The following is a 19,498-nucleotide window of genomic DNA, read 5'->3' on the forward strand; positions in this document are numbered from 1 at the left end:
CAAATACATTTTCTCGCGTTTATCTCGACTGTCAGGACGATTGACGAGTCTTCGAATTCCACGGTGAAGCAGTGTCCGTGGGTAGAGAACTTAAGCGTCGTCGACAATATCGATCAACTTTTCCTAAACGTGCCTCGGTCTACATATGTTTGGAAGCAGAATGGGGTGTGGACATGCGCGTATACAGAGCATTGTATTAGTAGTGCGTCAAGTGCGACGCCATGTGATGCGCGAGATTACGATACAGCAATAAACGGTCTTCGATTTGAAAAATACTTCCCGCTTGCGAGAGATTTCAAATTAACATAAATAAATATATAATCGGCTTATTTTTCATCACAGTAAAAATAGGTAACAATAACTTCACGAAATGTTACATTCGACTACGATATTAAACTTGGTCACACCTATACGCTGAAGAATCGATAAAAATATACAATGTTAGATTTTTAACATACTCTCTACATTTATATATTGCGACTGTTGGTGTCACGGTGCATTTGAATTACGGAACAGGGATGCATTAATGAAAAACGAATAGTATTACTTTTTTCACGAACGGTAAATGTACAGTTTATAATTTTATTACATCAATTTTACTTTCTATATTGTTTGTATCATTATAACGTATGGGAATCGCTTGGGAATGTTTAGAAGTAATAGTTTTTGTTTATAATTAAGGGACGAATCGTATCATCGACGTCGCAAAATGTTATATTGTTCAACAATTATTTTTTAATTATTAGGATCTACAAGGTTACGAAGATCTCACCAAGACCCTACGAAACAGTTCATCGAAGAGGACGAAAGAAGCTTTTACCGTTTGATCGCAGCGGAACAAATTTTAAAGGAAATAATAATTCTTCGTCGCTTGCAGGCAAAACATCTTTTCCTCGATGTTTCCAAAAGAATTGCCTGTCACTGAATATTTATAAGAGATTCCACGTTTGGAAAGCGAATAGAAAACCGATCGTTCCTGGGCAGTAACAACGATGACTAAAACAAAAAAAGAAGACAACAGGGTCGCCTAAGGTTTCTATCCTTCGCCGGTAGATTACGCGTTTGGTTCAAAAAAAAGGAGAGACGAATATTTTAGCTTACACGCGAGTGAGTGAGAAAGTAACGTTGAAAAGTGAACCCGATGTTCAACGATGGCGAGGAGGAAATGAAGGCAACGGTGCTCCGTCGATAAGAAGAGTTACATAGAGTGTAAAGAAGACAAAAAGTGTACTTAGTTGGATATTTTCGTGACAGTGGCGAAGGATTCGCGAATTTTTCGTCGAAAGGACCGAATGTCGGTAAACGAAGGGGAAAGGTACGATAGGACGATGCGATTAAGAACGCGTGTTCAATCTGTGAGCGTCGCTCGAGGAAAGGAAACTATTCGTCTTCGTTGATTTTGTTTCGCGCTTCGATACGGAACGAACGTACATGAGAAGTAACGACGGCGGAACGAAATATTATTTTCGTTTCGTTTCATTTCACTTTTTTTTCTTTCTGTGTTTCGTTTTCTAGACTCGTGAATCGAAGAACTTGATTCTCGTTGTATCTGAATTGAAGTGTAAAGAAATTGTCGCTTGTTCGAGAACAAGAGAAAGTAAGTTCCCGCGGATTGACGGATTTAGGAAGTGTCGACGGTGATTTTAGTGGTGCGTTAGTTCATTGTCGATGGTGCATTGTTAGTGGTGCGGCAGTGTGGTGAAGGGTGGTAGTGGTAGTGGCAGATCGTGAAAAAAAGAAAACGCTCGACTGTGACTCTTAACTCATTACCACGGATCTCCCCTGGCAATTTGACTCTACAGTCATCCTCGATGAGAGGAGGCACATGTCCATTGCTGCCGCTGAAAATGCAGGGTAAGTTCTCCTTTTTTATTTTTGCATTTATCCTTATACACCGTTCGTAATTCTATCAAACGGAGGTTGGTTTTCGTTTAGCGTTTAATTTCTACGGTTTTATTTATTCGTTTATGCGAAATAAGATTATCATTCTATTATCTTGGTGATCTTCGTGCACCGGTACGTCTCGAGGTTGCTGCATATATAGTACGTTCACGTTGTTATTGACTACTACTTTCCTATTGAATAAATGGTGCAAGAATCAGACGGAAGGGGAGTTCTAACGGAACTCCGATACCTTAACCACTGTACAATCCAGTTTCCGATATACATGTAAAAGAACATCCTAATATCATTAATCTGCAATACTCTGCCAATTAAAAATCAGTTGGTGACCAATTTGTTCGTGATACAAGCGTGAATCAAATAGTGAGAAATAATATTTTAGGTAAATACATATGTCTCAATTCTTTTATTTTTATTATCAATTCTTTTTTTGCATCTACTATAACTAAATGGTATAGACGGTTTTTTAAGTAACTGGATATAAGATAAAATAAAGTGATTTTAGACGCTTTGACTTTTAAGATTATTATAATGCATTCATATTGATGCACACAGTTGCCTAAAACTGCACCCCAAAAAAAGTTAGTCACTGGAGTAATTCGGAGTACATTATAAATGTTAAAACTTGACTCGAGTTAACATATAACAAATAATAAAACATTTTCCCATTTTATTTTGTTTCTTACATCGTATATTTACTCGGAAACTGCTGGCCAATAGTAGCGCAAACGGCTTGTATACGGTTTGCACATATTGCATACACTCAGAGTTAAGATGTAAAGTAAATGGAACTGTGACTATAGTTGCTTAGCACAATTAACCTCTTAAGTGAGGAATTACGCGGGCGAAAGTTTTATACTCGTTTCCTTCAGGCTCCGTTGCCATTCTCTGTTTCTTCGGAAAGTTATAGTTCTGGGTATATTCCGCAATTTAAATAGATCTTAATAACCATTCATGGGACAATATGGATACGTGATACAACTACGAAACGTCGTTACGAAATCCATACTTTACGAAGTATGCACATACATGTATCGAGGTGCTAATTAAACACGACTCAATTTTTATAATCTTGTCTACCATCGTATCAAAATATTTCACGTAATCGATGGATATTAGAATGCATTCATTCGGTAGAAATATTTATCTAATTTCAGATTTCATTTAACAATTACGTTAAAAGAGTCGATAGAGTAAAACTACTGTTCTACACAAATAGTAATTGGCGGAGAAATCGTGTACCGCATTGTTAACGGAATCTGCATGAAAATTCATCGGTCAGTTCATCGATGTCGCATCAAAAGTAATAGATATACGTATTGCTTTAGTTTTTCTGATGTTAAAGATCCACGGTTTCTTGGGGTAAGAGGTTGAGATTCTTTAAATATTTTTATTTCAATCAGAATATTTTGATACACGTTGCCAATTTTCGACATTACATCGAGCGTGCAGTAGTTAGTGTTGAATGTAGGTCGCTCGCGAGAGAAATATATTATGTCGTAATGTTTCATTTGTGCCTACAATGATATCTGTAGGATTGGGTTGAGAGGACAAGAGAGTTCCTGAGGTCATCGAGGGCCCACATAGAAGCCGATCGTGGAATAAAAATTGTATACGTGTTTCTTACATGTGTCGGTTTAAATTAATGGACAGATTGAAGGGATTTAGTGCTCCGGATGGTCTGGGGTCTATGTTTCTTGATTCGAGCTTGGACATCTGGTGCATCGAGGAACAATTTAAAATAATATTTACAGTGTATTCCTTCCGATGTTTCGTTAGTGAAACATAAATATAAATATAGGTATATGCGCTTAGTTTATGGACTATCGATGATAAAAGGAAGTTATTTGATTCGAGGGAGAAAACGTAATAGTGAAACCGAATCGTTTCTCGATTATTAGTGGCGGAAATTTCAAATAGAGGCGTACATTTTTAGTAGATACTAGGGATTGCAAATTCATCGCATTTTCAATTACTGGTAATTTGGTAAAATTTTGAATCAATACTGCGCTGCAGTTAATTTACCAGTACAGTAATTCTCGGTTTCAAGGCGAAATTTTCTCCTTGGATTCAAGACTCGGAGTCTCCTTACCATTGGTTATGTTTCTTCGGCGCAAGATGAAACTTCAATTTTTCGTATTTTCCATTATATCTGCATGGTTGTTATCAATGGATTATTTTTAATTATCTACAAATTGGAACAATTCTAAATTCCGCAAACATGTGCACCTTCGAGTAAGGTCGTGTTTGAACTCGGTTTCATCGGAAGAACTTTATCAATCCGTTGATAATACTTTAATAAAGATGGAATGGAAAATATAGCAAATTTTGTATTGCATTAGTGGTTAACGCACCAATGTATGCGAGATTGCTTTAAGTTTCGGCTACTTGCTTGCTGTTATTATATGTCACTTATTTTCGTTGTTTTATTCCATTCACTGTCATCTTCCAGAGGACCGTTTGAGTTCGATCAGTTCCAAGAACAAATTCCCAACCGATCTCGAATTCAAGGAAGCTGGCGCATCCGTTTTTTTTACCTTTTAACCGAAAATTACTGCATTTGTTTTTATTTTTTTTTTAAAAAGCTATCAATATTAAAAATAAAAAGCCAGAAAAAAGTCTAATATCGCGTATTAATAATTAAATTAGAAGAGTTTCAAAGCTTGAAAATGCTTAGCTGTATTCCCAATTATTCAATTTGGGGTGATCAAAAACTGGCAGAAATTGGAAATGATTAAAATTATAACTTTTGTCTCGGCAACTCTACGGAATCATCGTATTGCAAGTGTTAGGAGGAGGGAGGGGAGAGGGGAGGGAATGATTGAAAGGCTTTACGAGACCGATGACCCTATTAACAATAAAAATTGTATCCGCGAGTTATCGTGCATTACAAAAATGTACAAATAAGTAATATTTTATTTTAAAGATAAACAATATAAAATATCACAAAGAAACAAAGAACGGTGCATTTATTTGAAAGACAATCTTTTTTTTTTCAGTTCATTTAATTAAATGTGCGCGAAAAAAGTATAATTTGTCGAGACTGTGATCCTATAAAAAAGTTATCAAATTTTAGCGTACCTACCACTTGTATATATTTTGTTTTCATTTTTTCAGAATATTTAAATATTTCTCAACGATTCGTCTCAAATATTTGACTTTTGTATTAGAGCTGATTTTTCATCGAATGGTTGAGTTTTCTCGATGATATTCTTACTTTTGATTTCTCGCAGTAATCGCTGTGCAGCAGTGCAAAGCAAACAATCAAATAAGCAGTTGGATAACAAAGCGTGTTTAAACATGCACGTTTAAGCATAATGATACGTATAACGTTGGTTAGTTAAAATCCCCACTTTTGACACTTTTAAAAGACGTGCGGCTACGCAAGCTTCCACTAGAAATGTGACCAATTCGGCCAATAGCGGAAATACGTGTGACCCTACTCTATACTTTCGTGCGGGATTCCTTCCAGGTTTCAACTTAATAACGTTATACAGTACAGTAGTTTCGAATTAACTTCAATTTTATATGAGTAGAATTTTAGTAAGTTTTCCTTTAATGCCAGACTTATGAATCATTTTGTACATATTACAATTCCGTTTAAAAAAACGAAAGTAACCTTAAAACTGTTGTAACTAATGCTCTGAAAAAAATTTAATTGACAGAAATTTAATTCAAATATTGTATAAACAATTTCATTCTACGTTACATTATTTAAGAAATAATGGAGTGATATATATGAATATTTATTACTCGCCGGATATTTAAAACAATTTTTCTCTGAATTCGTTGAATTTTTCGGAACCTGTTGATTCGAACAGTTTACAGTTTTAGTCGAGAGCGATAAAATACATATGCATGCGGTGTTCGAATTTTATTCACCAATGAAAAGTAAAAGTTGTATATATGTTGTATTTTCATGAGAGTGTTTGCAACGAATTGGTGGTATTTTCCTGATGAAAATGAGTTCAATCAGGAAATTCAAGAGTTCAGATTATTTTTAATTGTAAGTAATTCAAAGATTTTTAGAACGATTTCAATAATCATTAATTCATTGATGGTATTGTCATGGAACGTATTAAAAATTTTAGTTTTCATTAGTGGATGAGTCATCTCGGGTGCACGCCTGATTGCGAGCCTATTGCAGGTAATCCGAGACTCGCTCACTATTGTTCTATCTCGCTTGCTCTCGCTGTATTGCCTTCACTCCCTTCATCAGATTGTAAATGTATGGCTCGGTCTCTAAAAATGTCGATTTTTAGAATGGTAATTCAACCTTTCTCGGATAATGAATTCGATTTCGTTCCAATTATTTTTTCTACGGAGATTGTTGTACGTTGTACAAACGAGATAAACTCTGTTACGTAATTCGTTAAAACGATCAATCGGGGATTATGTACATCACGTAATTTTCGATAAATCGTGTAATATAGTTTTAATTATACTGTCTGTAATGTTGCGTAACTATTATAGAAAAAAAAAATTAAATGTTCGCGATATTAGTCAGTGATAATTAAATATATTTAAGGATTTATTAAATGCTTTGGCTTTTCTACTTACTTCAGGTAGTGTATTAAAACAATTCTCTTTAAGAATACATAGACAGTTGATTTGGGTAGATTTGTAACAATTTGAAGATTGATTGGATTGAGAATGAAAATAAATTAGTAGTTAAAATTTAAATAAAGCTATAGTATTTTACAGAAAAGAAATTTGAAAATGAAAGCGATGCAAACTAAAAGAGGAAAAAGGTGGGCGTTCTACTATTAATTAACTTATATTATGCTGTCTTATCTTTTATGGTAATTTGATTTTACGTAATCTGAATTCCGATAAACGTTTACTGAACTCTCTTGTTTATTTTTATGCTTTCTCTATGCTCGGACAACGTATTTACGCGTGAATGTAATTCTCACTCGTTTCTACATGGATTTTTATTCAAACCTTGTTTTTTGTGTAAATGTGTCGCATTAAGTTATTTTTATCCATTTATATATACTGCTTGTCTAAAAAAACAGGAACAGAGATATTACTTTTCCAAGATTTGTTATGTTTTAAAATGCTGTCTTCTTAAAGTGCAGATTTTTTGTTCTACTCAAAAATAACTTGGTTACAGTTTCTTCGAACAGTCTTCCTTTTTTTTTTTCACAACATAATATTCGGATTGTACAATATAATATGCATCCGGTATAAACATAATATTCGTGCGTAATTCTTCAAATAGCTTCATGTCCCCATTCGCGTGCACAAAAATATACAATATCTTCTCACGAGGAATGAACGAAGAAGAAAGGAATGGTGCATCATCCGTCGTTATGTTTGAGTTAAAAAATTTAAGATCTCTCCCTTTGAAAGGTTGAATTGTGCCGACACCTGCTGCTCCCTTTTTTTTTTATTTTTTGCTGAAAGAAACCTTTTGCGTCCAGCCTCTTCCAGTTTGTACTGAACCTATCTCGATCCATCTACCTGAGATACCTTCTTCGTATCCCAAAAGCACCTTCCGTATACACACTTAGGTGCACGCTGCTTAAAACTATCTCGTTCACGTGTCTGTTGTTTTACACAACTCTATCAATATTAAGACTTTTGCCAGCAGCGCGGTTTGCCAGTTTGTATTGCGTCTAGGTATGACGCAAGTTGAAAACTTTATAAATGCTTGATCTTATTCGTTGATTTTTAGTTTCGATAGCGAATCTGTTAATTTAATTATTCAGACATTCGAAGCTTCTTTCGAACGGAGTTGCTCGACTTAATCTGATTAGACTGAACTAATTGTATGCAGAGATGTATACTGAAATACAAAATATTGGTATTGCACCGTATAGTTTATAAGTCTTTTCACAGATACAATTAATCGAAAAATTTTCTGACGAGGTTTTACAACAAAATTATATTTATTGCAGTTACTCCAACAGATGGCAATTTACATTTAAATAGTCTTCAATTGAGCCGATTCGTTATTATATATTTCATGAAATGAGGAAAAAGTTTCTTAGTTCGTCTAATAAAACTAACGAGCAAACAAATAATTGCATAAAATTGTCGTTATTATTAAGAAATACATGATTGACTTAACGGAACACAGCTATCGTGTATTGTGAAAACGATAGTAGCATTTTTAGACACTATTAGACAACTCGTTTGATAAGAAAGTTGCGTAATGATACATGTTCCCTTGCTTTGTACTGCTGTTTCGTGCAACCGATGTGTATTGCATGTATTGTAAGGAGCTGGTAAGTCGACGAGGTTAACAAGCGCTGTTTGCGTAAGGTGAGTCACCGATTTGGTTCAAATTTTGTACTCCTTTAGTGAATTGTATAACGAATAATAACATAGCACACGCATAGATTGCGCTATTCAATATTCAAGAAAATTATGTTCGAAGTTTTCATACTTTTTGCGCAGATGATATCTTAAAGAATATACGAAGAATAAGTATAAAACAGTTGGCATACCAGTAACGTTTTCGATTGCGTGAGTTTGACTCTCCATATATATTATACACACACATATTTGTCATTTGAATGTTTTTTTATCGTAGGATTACTCAATGAAATCGATGATTTATAATTATATGTGCATTGTATATAAATTTGCTGTGAGAATATTAAATGCACTTTAAATAAATCGACTTTATACACTAGTACGAAAGTATCGTTACATGTGCACAATACATTACGAGTAATATTCATAAAACTTTACTAAAACTATATTTTAAAAACATTGGATCAGGATACGATGGCTGAGTAACATTTGGGTGGTAAGAGAAGCATTCGTGGAAAATATAAACGATTGAAAACAGTGAAAATGTGTATAAATAGAGAGAAAATAAATCGCTATAATTCTCTTATAGAGATTCGAACTCACCGTCTCGAGATCAGCAGTCGAGAACATTACCGCTGTGCCAACTTCATATTTGCTTTTTCTTGTATATGTCCTATTGATTAATACGAATTATGCGTTTAGTATGTTACTATTCATTATACTTATTAACTGTGTAGAAAATTTGAACCAAATTGGTAACCCGTGTTATGCGAACACTTTTTGTAAGGAAAGCCGGTCTGATTGGTTATGATAGAGAATTTCCACCATCTCTCACACGCATTTTCGATATTGGCCAATTTTGTCATTGCTACAAATGGGATTAGGTAATGTAGAAAGGGCATCGGCGTTAGCGAGATCGAGTAAGATAGATCGAAGCGAGCGGTACAGCGAATTTTATTGCGTATACACGCAATGTATATTTAATAATGTGACACATGACATATGACATGTAACGTATGACATATGACATACGATATATGATATATGATGTACGATATATGTTTTCTTACACTATTCTGATTCAGAGTCTATGTTTTCATCGGAGTTGCTAGCTAATTCGTTTTACAAATTTATATTGTTTCTCTCTCCTTCCATGACCTCTTCAATATTTCTTGTTTAATTTATTCGTATGCTTTGAAAAATGTTCTCAATTCCTCGGCGTTACGGAGTATACCGTTTTCAAAATAAATTTTTCCAAATCGGTCTTTGTCAGTGTCTTTGGTTTCCTTTCTCGAATTTTTCTCTTCGTGTGTGCTCAGGCCAGCTAAATTGAATCAAGCTCGCACATATGGTGGCAAACGGAGCGCTATACATCCACGTAACTTTATTATTTCGTCAATCTTGAGGACTTTTTCAAGCCGTTCGTGTCACTGTAATCAAAGTTTTTCATGCTTTCGTTATGTGAAATTTTGTTTTCAACTAGTCAATCAAGTATACGCTTCTTTCTATATTTTTTAGGTAGCTTATTCAGTCGAGCTTAGCGAAACGAAGTATTGTCGATGACAATTATCGTGAACGAAGAAATATTGGGCGGTAATTTTTCAGTCACCAACTCTTTAAAGTTAGTTCCATTCATCTGTCTATGGTGACCCCTTCTGATGCTATGGGTTTTAAATATCAGTTCAATTCCTTGAACAGATTCAACTTTCCTACGGGTGTGGACGATTGTTAACTGATGAAAAGGGCTTTGATTTTTGACAATGATCATTATTCCTCATTCTGCCAATCCTTACCAAAGCACGGAGTGTCATCTATCCACATTTCGTCCACGTATATTGTGTTTCGATTTTATTTACGATAATGCGTAAATAGCGTTTAAATATTTCCCTTTCTATGAAACAATATTGGGTTTCTCAATTAAAATCTTTGTTGGTATTTTTTCCGCATGTGAAATCTATGGTTTTGAACTCTTTTGAGGAACGAAACTTTTCCACCAATCCTTTGACGTTGTTTTATCAGATGATGACAATCGCGATTCGTTGGATTTCAAATCATCCTTTTGTATTCTCCTGACTGTCCTCTCTGACACGTCGGTATAATCCGCGATACGTGTATACGGTTGTCTAATATGATGAAATGTTTTGTAACTTTTTATCACACTTGTTAATCACTCGGCAAATCATATTTCGGGCTTTACTGTGGACGATTTGTTCTTTTTTACGAGATTTCATAATACTTTTATACATATTTAATTTAACAATAAATGAACAATGAACAGGGATATAACATTGATAGCAAATTATAAAAAGGCTAAAAATGAAAAAGTAAAAGGAACGAGTACAACTGAACTATATAAAGAAATGTATACTAAACTCTAACACAACATTATAATTTAAAACTATAGCACTAAAACTATCATTATATCTAATATTAATATTTAACTGTACAATATTATACTAAAATAAGAATAAAGCAAAAAGAAACTCTAAAGTGAAGGCAAAAACTAAAATAAGTATACGCTTTATTAGTTTTAATAAAGCTAATATCAGATTAAATAATTAAAAGTATGGATAATATTGCTCGACGTGTATATCAGTTGACTGCTGTTCTAGACATTGTAACGACTTTCAACAAATCGTTTATTTTTGCCACTCTGTTGCGGAGCGTGTGTTCCCTAGAAGATTTTTCTATTTTCAAGAGTCTAGAATTGCTTGTAACCATAAACCGTCTCGAGTATCCAAACAATCACTCCAACGTTCAACAGGGTCATGAATCGTAGTCACCCGTCGCCAAATACTCGGACCAAATCGGGATAGAAAATGATAAATTGAATTGAAAAAAGTTCGTAACTTTTATCGCATAGCATTTATAACGATAGTAACACAGTTTTTGAGTTATTAACAGATTACGATACTTTGATACTAAGAGGTTTATTTAATGTTCTTTCAAGGATTTTTATCGATCGAATCACATGCCCGGTTCTAATTAATACAATAGGTTTCCTGTATCCGCGATTTGCATATTTGCGGCAGGTCATGGAACGTGCCCCCTATAGATATGGGAATCGTAGTATGTTGTCAACGCGTGCCACAAGAAACCTACAAGTGGGGATTGGACTATGTGTGAATCAAAGTAGGGACAGACGGACCGAGCGAAATACCCTTCTTACCCCTGTGCCGTCCCGCTCGCCAACTTACCAGTTCCCTATAGTACATACTTGCGTAACTATCGATGGACTAATTCGAACAAATGACACAAAGTGTGTTTTCGCGTAACTTGACGAATTTATAATCGAATTTATTCGATCATATTCGGGAAAGATTTACAATTTTGTTACATTCGCATCTATATCGGAGGTTCGCAAAAAAAAAGAGCTTTCCCTCTTGATTCCTTTGCGAAATTGCGATAACTTTGAACACTCCGTTCGATGAATAAGCACAAGTAACCTTATTCCATTGAATCTGCCTCAGTATTCGCGTGATTGCAAACAACTTCTCTCGAGATTTGTATGGTGGAACTCTCATAGAAACGAATTTTTGCATCGTTAAAATGTAGAACAAGCATCGTGGGCTCGCAGACGAAGATAAAATGAATAATAAACGGAAGTAGTTATCGACTTGTTTCGTGCAGTGTCTATCGTTTCACGAAACAGAATACGGTTTCTGTAAGATCATTTCTTTGTATTTTAAATAGCTCGACGTATCTAAGTAGAGTCGTTTCGCGTTGGATAAGGATACTTTTAGGTAATACGCGTTTACATGGCTCGTAATCCTCTCCTGACAATATGTTTTATTAGCTCGTAAACAAGACCTTAGAGACTCTGCACGGCTACGTGGAATAGTACATTCGAAAATAACAGCCTCCAGAGCGAATTCCTTGACTCGCTTTCAGACTCGCCGAACGAAGGATAAACGACACGGCTGGCAACCTCTCTCGCGTGTCTCCAACGTATCAATTCTGTCGTATTAAACGAGATGCAATACGCGTATCGAAAAACAAGACGTATCCACAGGTCGTCGCCAAGGAAATTGTAGAGGCACGCGAAACATAAGATAGAACGCGGACAAGCGCGGCACGTCGTCCGGCGGGCGAGCCGATCGCGGCGAGAGTCGCGTGCGAGGCACATGTAGCAAAATAGAAACTTGGCTCGGTCTGGCGTGGGCGTGTGGACCCATGCAGCCCGGTATATAACTGATTCATCATCGGGCGACGACGGTGTATCTATCCATCGCGGGGCATTATCGCTCTACGTGAACGGGCCGAGTAATTAAATCTACACTGTCCATCGGTGCCGTGACTACGGAGAGAAGCGATCGCGTCGTTATCCCGTAGCTCGCGGTGTCGCGATTATCCGTCGTGCGTTTGTTCGTTAGGATGTAATTCTCGATCGAAGACTGGAGGAACGCGGAAACGGTTGCTAGTGTCTCGGTAAAGGAATCGATCGAGGTGACGATCGGTAAGCTTAGATTCCTTGATACAAAGCGGTGATACCGCGCAACCGAGAGACCCCGTAGGAAGTGTAAAAAGATTTTTGTATGTGTGCGCGCGCGCGTGCGAGAAAGAGAAAGAGAGAGAGAGAGAAACAGGCGAAATTGGCTCGATGTCTGCCGAATAACGAGTAGCGTATAGTAAGTCACGTGGTCGCTGCCGAGCACAGCCGAGGACCGAGCCGAACTGAACCGAACTACGCCGAACCGCGCCGCGCCGCGTCGCGTCAGCTCGGGGATATAGATCCTCCGGTGCGCGATGCGACGTTGCCAAGTCATCGCCGTGGAGCCGGCCGGCTTCTCGGCCAGCCAATTCGTTCGTTCGTTTGTTCGCCTGCCTGTGTGTCCAACCCATCGGCTATCCGTCCGTCTCTACGGGAAACATAGTGTTGCCTTGGCTTTCTTTCCTTGCCTGACTCATGCCCTGACCGCGTTTCCATTCGCGAAAACACCTTTAATTTTTTATCGATGGGTCGAATTTTTTTCTCACAAGAAAGCGAGACAAGACGAGTCGAGACGAAACCACGTCGTTCTGTGCAGGCCGGTGATGTAATTCCTTTGTTTCGGTTCGATTCCAGCGTTTCCTCCTATCGGTAGACTTCGAATCGCATCGACCCGGTTGTTTAAGATGTGGACTTTTATTGACGAATTCATTAACGTGCATATTGAAAAGTCGTTGGAGCATCGTATAATAGAAGATTGTCTTTATCAGTGTTTTAGATCTTGTTCGTTTTACTGTATTTTGATTTGTACCTTAAAAGATAGCGTTTAATAAGTTGAACGTGGATAAGAGACCCGGCAACGTACGTCTTTTCAAGCACACGGCAAAAATAGCACGGTGTAAAATACACCGTTATGCATCCTGTATATATTTATTATGCGTAAACTTACACAACGCATCATTAGTACACGCAATCATTTGTTGCATAACGCATAATGAATTAGTAATTATTCTCAAGGAAAAAAGACACTTTATACTACGTCTAATCTGTATAAATGGCAGCAGGTACCGTTTCCTCGGATAATGATATCAATTAATTTAGAGTTGTGAAGGGACTGGTGACCTCGGCTACCTTAGTACCTTCGAATATTTTTATGTAATTTCGTCTTCGAAACTCGTGGTCGGTATTTAGAACGCACCGTTATCACGAACAGTGCCTGTCTGTTTCTCGGAGTCCCCCTGGATTCAAATTTACCGTGCGCTTTGCTTTAAGGGAATCATGCGAGCCTCAGGGGTACTTTCTGATTGAGATCAGTGTAAGCATATATTTTTAATCTCGTCTATGGAAATTAAATATTTGATTATATCTTTAAATGGACGAAATACTCGTATCATTAAATTTCAATTATTTCTTATTTAAAATGTTAAAATAAGTTTCAAAGCATAAAGGTTGCCATATAAAGTCTGTCATAAATATTCGAACACAGTTATATTATACTATATAATAAAACGGTGTTTTAGTCAAATCAAATGTCTCGTTTATTCAAGTAATTTAACACAGAAAAAAAGTACCTGTATCAAAAGTAATTTACGTTTTAAATAAACGTATGAAGTATATGTATTTAAAAGTAATTATAAACAAATAAGAGTGTACAATATATTATTTTTAATGAGCAATTTCAAATTAGTAACGCATATAAAGCATTGAAATACGACAGTAGTAATTATTATTAAAGTATGATAATTCTATTTTTGAAAGAAATTTCTTAATCGGCGCTGAAAAGCTGATTGTAATGGGAAATAACAGTTTATTAGATGATTGGATCGTATAGCGCTATAACATTCTATTATCAAGTGGAATATGTATAGTACTTGTGCATGTTAATTCAAATATATGTACTTAGTTTGAATATTTAGATTTCCTTTATTTATGCTTTATTCGAAAAATACTTTCGGATAAACAAAGTATACATTTTTATTTATACAGAGAGACTAAGGTAATATGTAATTGAAAATAAGAATAAAAGACACATCAAATTTTGTATACGATAAGGTCAAAAGTATTGGTTCTATTTATACAACAAGCTCATCGATGATATTGCAGGATGTCATAATTTTTTCATTCAGAACATTAATATTTATAGTATTTAAACTATAAACCTAATTAAAAGAAAGTTACTTCTCAATTTTTTTTCAAAAAATCATTATTCATTATCAAGATGATTATTTCAGTTATCCCACAAATGTGTTAATCAATTTGAATCTAATTTAAACAAAATCTGCACGAGGAATTTCTAGTTCAGCCTGTCGTAAAGTGAAAACATTGATCAACTCAACTTCGCCGTGGAAAGTATGCTCGTCTTTGTGTTTTCATTTTTCGTTCAGTTGGTTTCATTGAATTGCTACTTTAATTGGTGGCGAAGGTTGTTTATTCGTGTGCAGATACACGGGTAGACGGTGTACCACAGCGTGTATATTGGAGTTACGAGATTATGCGAGTTTCTTCACGTGGAAAACTCTCAAATCGTCGCCGTTGTCGGCAGAGTGTGACACGGAATTGCGACGTTGCCAATGTTGCAGCCACTCAAGGGCAGTTCACACCGTGTCACTGTTACCTGAACGAGTAATCGCATTAATCTTGTCCATGCGCAGTATTGTCGCTGTATGTTTCTTTATGTATTAAAAACAATTACGGATACATTTATGTATTGTTGAAATAATTTAGACGTTATACCGTCAAATTAAAACGATTCCAGGGCATCGCTTGAATAATGATCGGTCGTTTAAAAATACGAACGAAACGTCTAGGAGCTTTGTTTTCTAAAGATGAATTTTTTTCACTGTCGATTGAAGCGCGTCAACTGCCCGGAAGTCTGGATTGTGAATAATTCATAATTGAACATTTCTTCTTTGTAAATACAAAGTTATCTACATACAAAGTTCTCTTTACACGTTGTTAAGACAATTGGATTTAAGGTACTGAATCATAAGACTAAGAAAAGTATCGTGCATACGTATGTAAAGTACTGTATAAATATTATCATTTAATATAATGATGTTCCTAGCACATTTGCAACTTATATGCTAGTATTGTAGCGTTTTAAGGTAATAATTTTTTTAGCGAGCGATTAAGTATTTCAAGCAACCCATGAAAGGGTGGAAATCAATGAGTCATGAGTAACAATAAGACCGGGGCAATTTATTTCTCGGAGTAGGAGGCTCAAAGGAACAAGCTTTTTAAGCGAAATGAATTAATCTAAAATTAGAGATGATTTATAGGCTTTGGGTATGAATCATTTAGGGTTTTAGGATCGAGGGCCGACGTACACGGCGATCTAATTTCTAATCTTCTTCCTCGCTTCTGAAAATAGTAATATCGTATGGAAAAGCCTAAGATAGTCGAGCCACGAGAGAACCGCCCCACACGATTCTGCAGCACGTTGAACGCGCTTTTTGATCGAATGGGATGTAAAATATCGATAAAACACCGTCCATCCACAAGTTTGTTTTTTCGCGCGCAGGTGGACATGTCGACTTGTTAAGCATTGTATTTTGCGTCAGTTTTCTGTACGAAACTCGATACAATAGTTGCGCACAATATCTTTTTCCTTTCATTTTCTGTATAGAGTTTCAGGCATCTGGATTATAGCGTATCAAGTTTAATGTCCATTTTTTGTCACCTGGATCCAAACTTGAGATTTCAATCGTGTCATGGAGTACTTTAAGGAACTTTGATTTTCTCGAAGCCTGTTAACGATGAAAAATTAATTTCCGTGTTTAGCATAATACGATTTTTTGTTGAAAATACATTAAATAATGTCTAACATTGTCAATATAAATTGCGTAATAGATCGTTGTAAATTTTTGTACACAACTAGAGTAACGAAACGCATCTTCAGATTTATTTAAAACGAGCAAAGATTGTCCATTTAACGGAATCCATGGAATTGTTTTGTTTATCTCAAAATATCTCCGGTTTAACGATACATAAGGAGAACCGTTTTCGTGAGATATTATTTCTCATATCTGTTATAAAAATTTGTACTAGCTTTGATGTATTTGTTAATAGGTAGGGAAATTAAATTATTCGTATATTTTTAACAGACTTGTAATACTTGTCCAATAAGATTAAATGGAACTTGATTATTTGAGATTAAAGGTGAAATAAAATTTAGTGTTGTGGCAGATTCAAATCCTAGACTGAGGTTTTAACTTATCTAAATCCTTTTTTGTGAAATATTTAAATTTAGATGGTTTTATACTGCAAATCTTAATTGTTTGTAAAAAAAAATACCCATTCGACTTTTAGAATTGCCATTTCTTAAATCAACGAATATTTTTGAAAATCCGTACGAAAAACAATATTTATCTAGTTTCTAAAAATTCTAATTATTAAGAATCTAGAAAATTTCAGTAATTTTGTACGAGAACGCGTACATTTTAAATAAAAATTGATAAAAATATTGTTCAAAGTACACGAAACATTTATATGCGATATTCTGTATTATCGGAAAAAATTCCCAAATTTCAGCATTCTTTTCCGGCCCAAAAGGTAGTGTTGCATCTTAATTCGGGTAACACAGTCGTCGAAAAAACACGTGAAACATTGCTATTGTCTATAATAATTAAAAGTAAAATGGAAGAAGGTACATCGTTTACATACGTATACGATAAAAAATCGAGTTCTTTTGTGCGTCGAATTTTCGTTTGTTAAACCACATTTACCTTTATAATTCAAAGATCATTAGTTCTTCCCATGAAGTTCGAGTTACCGAGGTACAACTGTATATCAAATTCGAAGTAGAAACTTTCAAATATATTTTCGCAACTGGTCTTGAATATTTAAAAAGTGAAATGAGAAACTGTTGCACTTTTAGACCGATCGGTAAAGAACAATTCGACAGGATTGGTCGAAGCATCGGAAATTCTTAAGAACGGAGGACACCCGTCCTTGCGCGCGAATTTCAAATTTCAGCGGCTCGGTCGGTTTGTTCTTCGCGCTTGATCGCGAAAATTGACGAGAGTCGCGCGCGTCTCTTTTCTTTTACGCCCACGTAACAGTTGGTCGCGCGATGCGAACGTTTCGCTTACCGACACGGTACGTTTCACGCCCGTGAATTTCGGTTATTCCGCTGGACAAGAGCGACACGCACGAATATCGGATTATCGCTTTCTCCTCCGCTTCGCGGAATGGATGTCGGTAATTAATGTCGCGGGGAGTAAAGAAGAGCAACGTCGCAGAATGGCTCGGTCTCCTCGGGCGGTGGGGTTTCGTAGCGGCGCGAGATGTCGTATAGTCAGTCGGCTGTTTCGCGTCGGGTGAAAGTGGCATAATTTAGGTAACCTTAGTGTCCTTTTATTGTTGTGTAACAAGTGTAACCCGCGCGGCGAAATAGTCCATTAACAGGATGCGTGGCATTGAAAAATATGTAATTGTGATTCTCGGTACCGACGATATCGGGAAAATTTGCTCGCCGTTTTTTGTTCGTATATTTTTTTGTTCGCGCAAGCGGTTTAGGCAGTCGACAGGTATCGACTCCCCTTCGGTTGCAGCGAATGCAGTTGAATTACGGGGAGGATAGTTCGGTCTAGAAGGAAAAAGAACAATCCAAACCGTTTTTAAAACTTTGCACACTCTGAGCTGCGATTTATTGGAAAATTCCAAAAATTTACGGAATTACACTCGAATTCCAAACGGTGTGTATGGACTTTCAAGAACTTGACACATTTTAACGGAAATTTCGCTACATTGAATCGTTGAAATCGAAATCGAACTAAACGATTTGCACGAGAGAAAATATATTACCCAAAGTGCAAACGCAATTTTTTCGAAACTACGGTTTCAGATATTGAGAACTTAAATATCAAACTCCGTTTCGACGATTTTTTAAGAAATTTGTTACGTATATTTAAAATGTTTAACTAAGATGGGCGAGGGAAGCTGAATTTCGAAAAGGAATCCTGAAAGAAAGAGAAACAATTTTGAAGTTGAAGAAAATTTCGAGTTTTCAATTTCGATTTTCCTTAATAAGAAAAAATAGAAATAAAAGTTTTTCACATTCTGTTGCCAACACATGGAAGATATGTATATGTACCTTTCTAAATTATAAATTTCTTTGTTACATTTTTCATGAGTCTGAAATCGCATTCAGCGTAAAAAAGAACTACACATTTACGTAATTGAATGTAATTCTTATAATAATTATTATTTTTTAATGAAATTTTGATGAAGTATTCGCCGAGCAACGGACAACAGATTGTGCCCATTTTAAACGATTACCTACAGTTACTAATTTCCCAAACGCGTTGAACTATACATTTATATATTTTTACAAACGGAAAGAAAATTAATTAATTTTTTGGCTCTTTCTATTAGGTATATGGTTAATATTTCGCGTGTAATTTCTCGATTCTATGATACCTTTGTGTGGTACTTCTTCTCTTTTCTTAACACGTAATAGAAACACGGCATGACGTTGCACAATAACAACAACGCAGAGCAACGATTGCTACCTGCAGTTCATGGAGGGAATGCAGTGCCAAGAATTAAACGTTGACTCATTATGAATATGTACACGGCAAAATGAAAGGAAAGTGACGCTCGATACCAGTTGTCTTTTCACGTAACTGCATCGTATCTTTATGCGTTCTTCGTATTGCTCGTTAAATTATCAAGTCGAAATAACACTTTTGTCGTTTCATTTCCTTTCTTAGATTTTGTAACTCGTGACCGCTGGATTTCTAAAATCATGTGCAAAAATAGAGAGAAATTACACGTAAATGGGGAAATTATTACTTTCATTTATGAAAACACGCTCTTATTAAAATTGAGAAACTAATGAGCAGAACTTTCGTAATACAGCGTACATAATCGTTGGTATATCATCGCATTTATTTTTTCACC

General features: G+C 35.8%; 1 protein-coding gene across 12 annotated transcripts in view; it reads left to right on the forward strand.

The window, feature by feature from the left end:
* LOC143143954 (uncharacterized) overlaps positions 1-19,498 on the forward strand; it is a 313,357-nt gene that overhangs the window by 1,958 nt on the left and 291,901 nt on the right. For all 12 annotated transcript variants that reach the window (XM_076305817.1, XM_076305815.1, XM_076305811.1 and 9 more), the window contains exon 2: positions 747-1,854. In XM_076305817.1, coding sequence (XP_076161932.1) covers positions 1,826-1,854 — 29 coding nt within the window. In that variant the 5' untranslated portion in view covers positions 747-1,825. The remainder of the gene's footprint in view (positions 1-746; positions 1,855-19,498) is intronic.

This window comes from Ptiloglossa arizonensis, chromosome 3 (assembly GCF_051014685.1).
Source record: "Ptiloglossa arizonensis isolate GNS036 chromosome 3, iyPtiAriz1_principal, whole genome shotgun sequence".
Taxonomy (NCBI): Eukaryota; Metazoa; Arthropoda; class Insecta; order Hymenoptera; family Colletidae; genus Ptiloglossa; species Ptiloglossa arizonensis.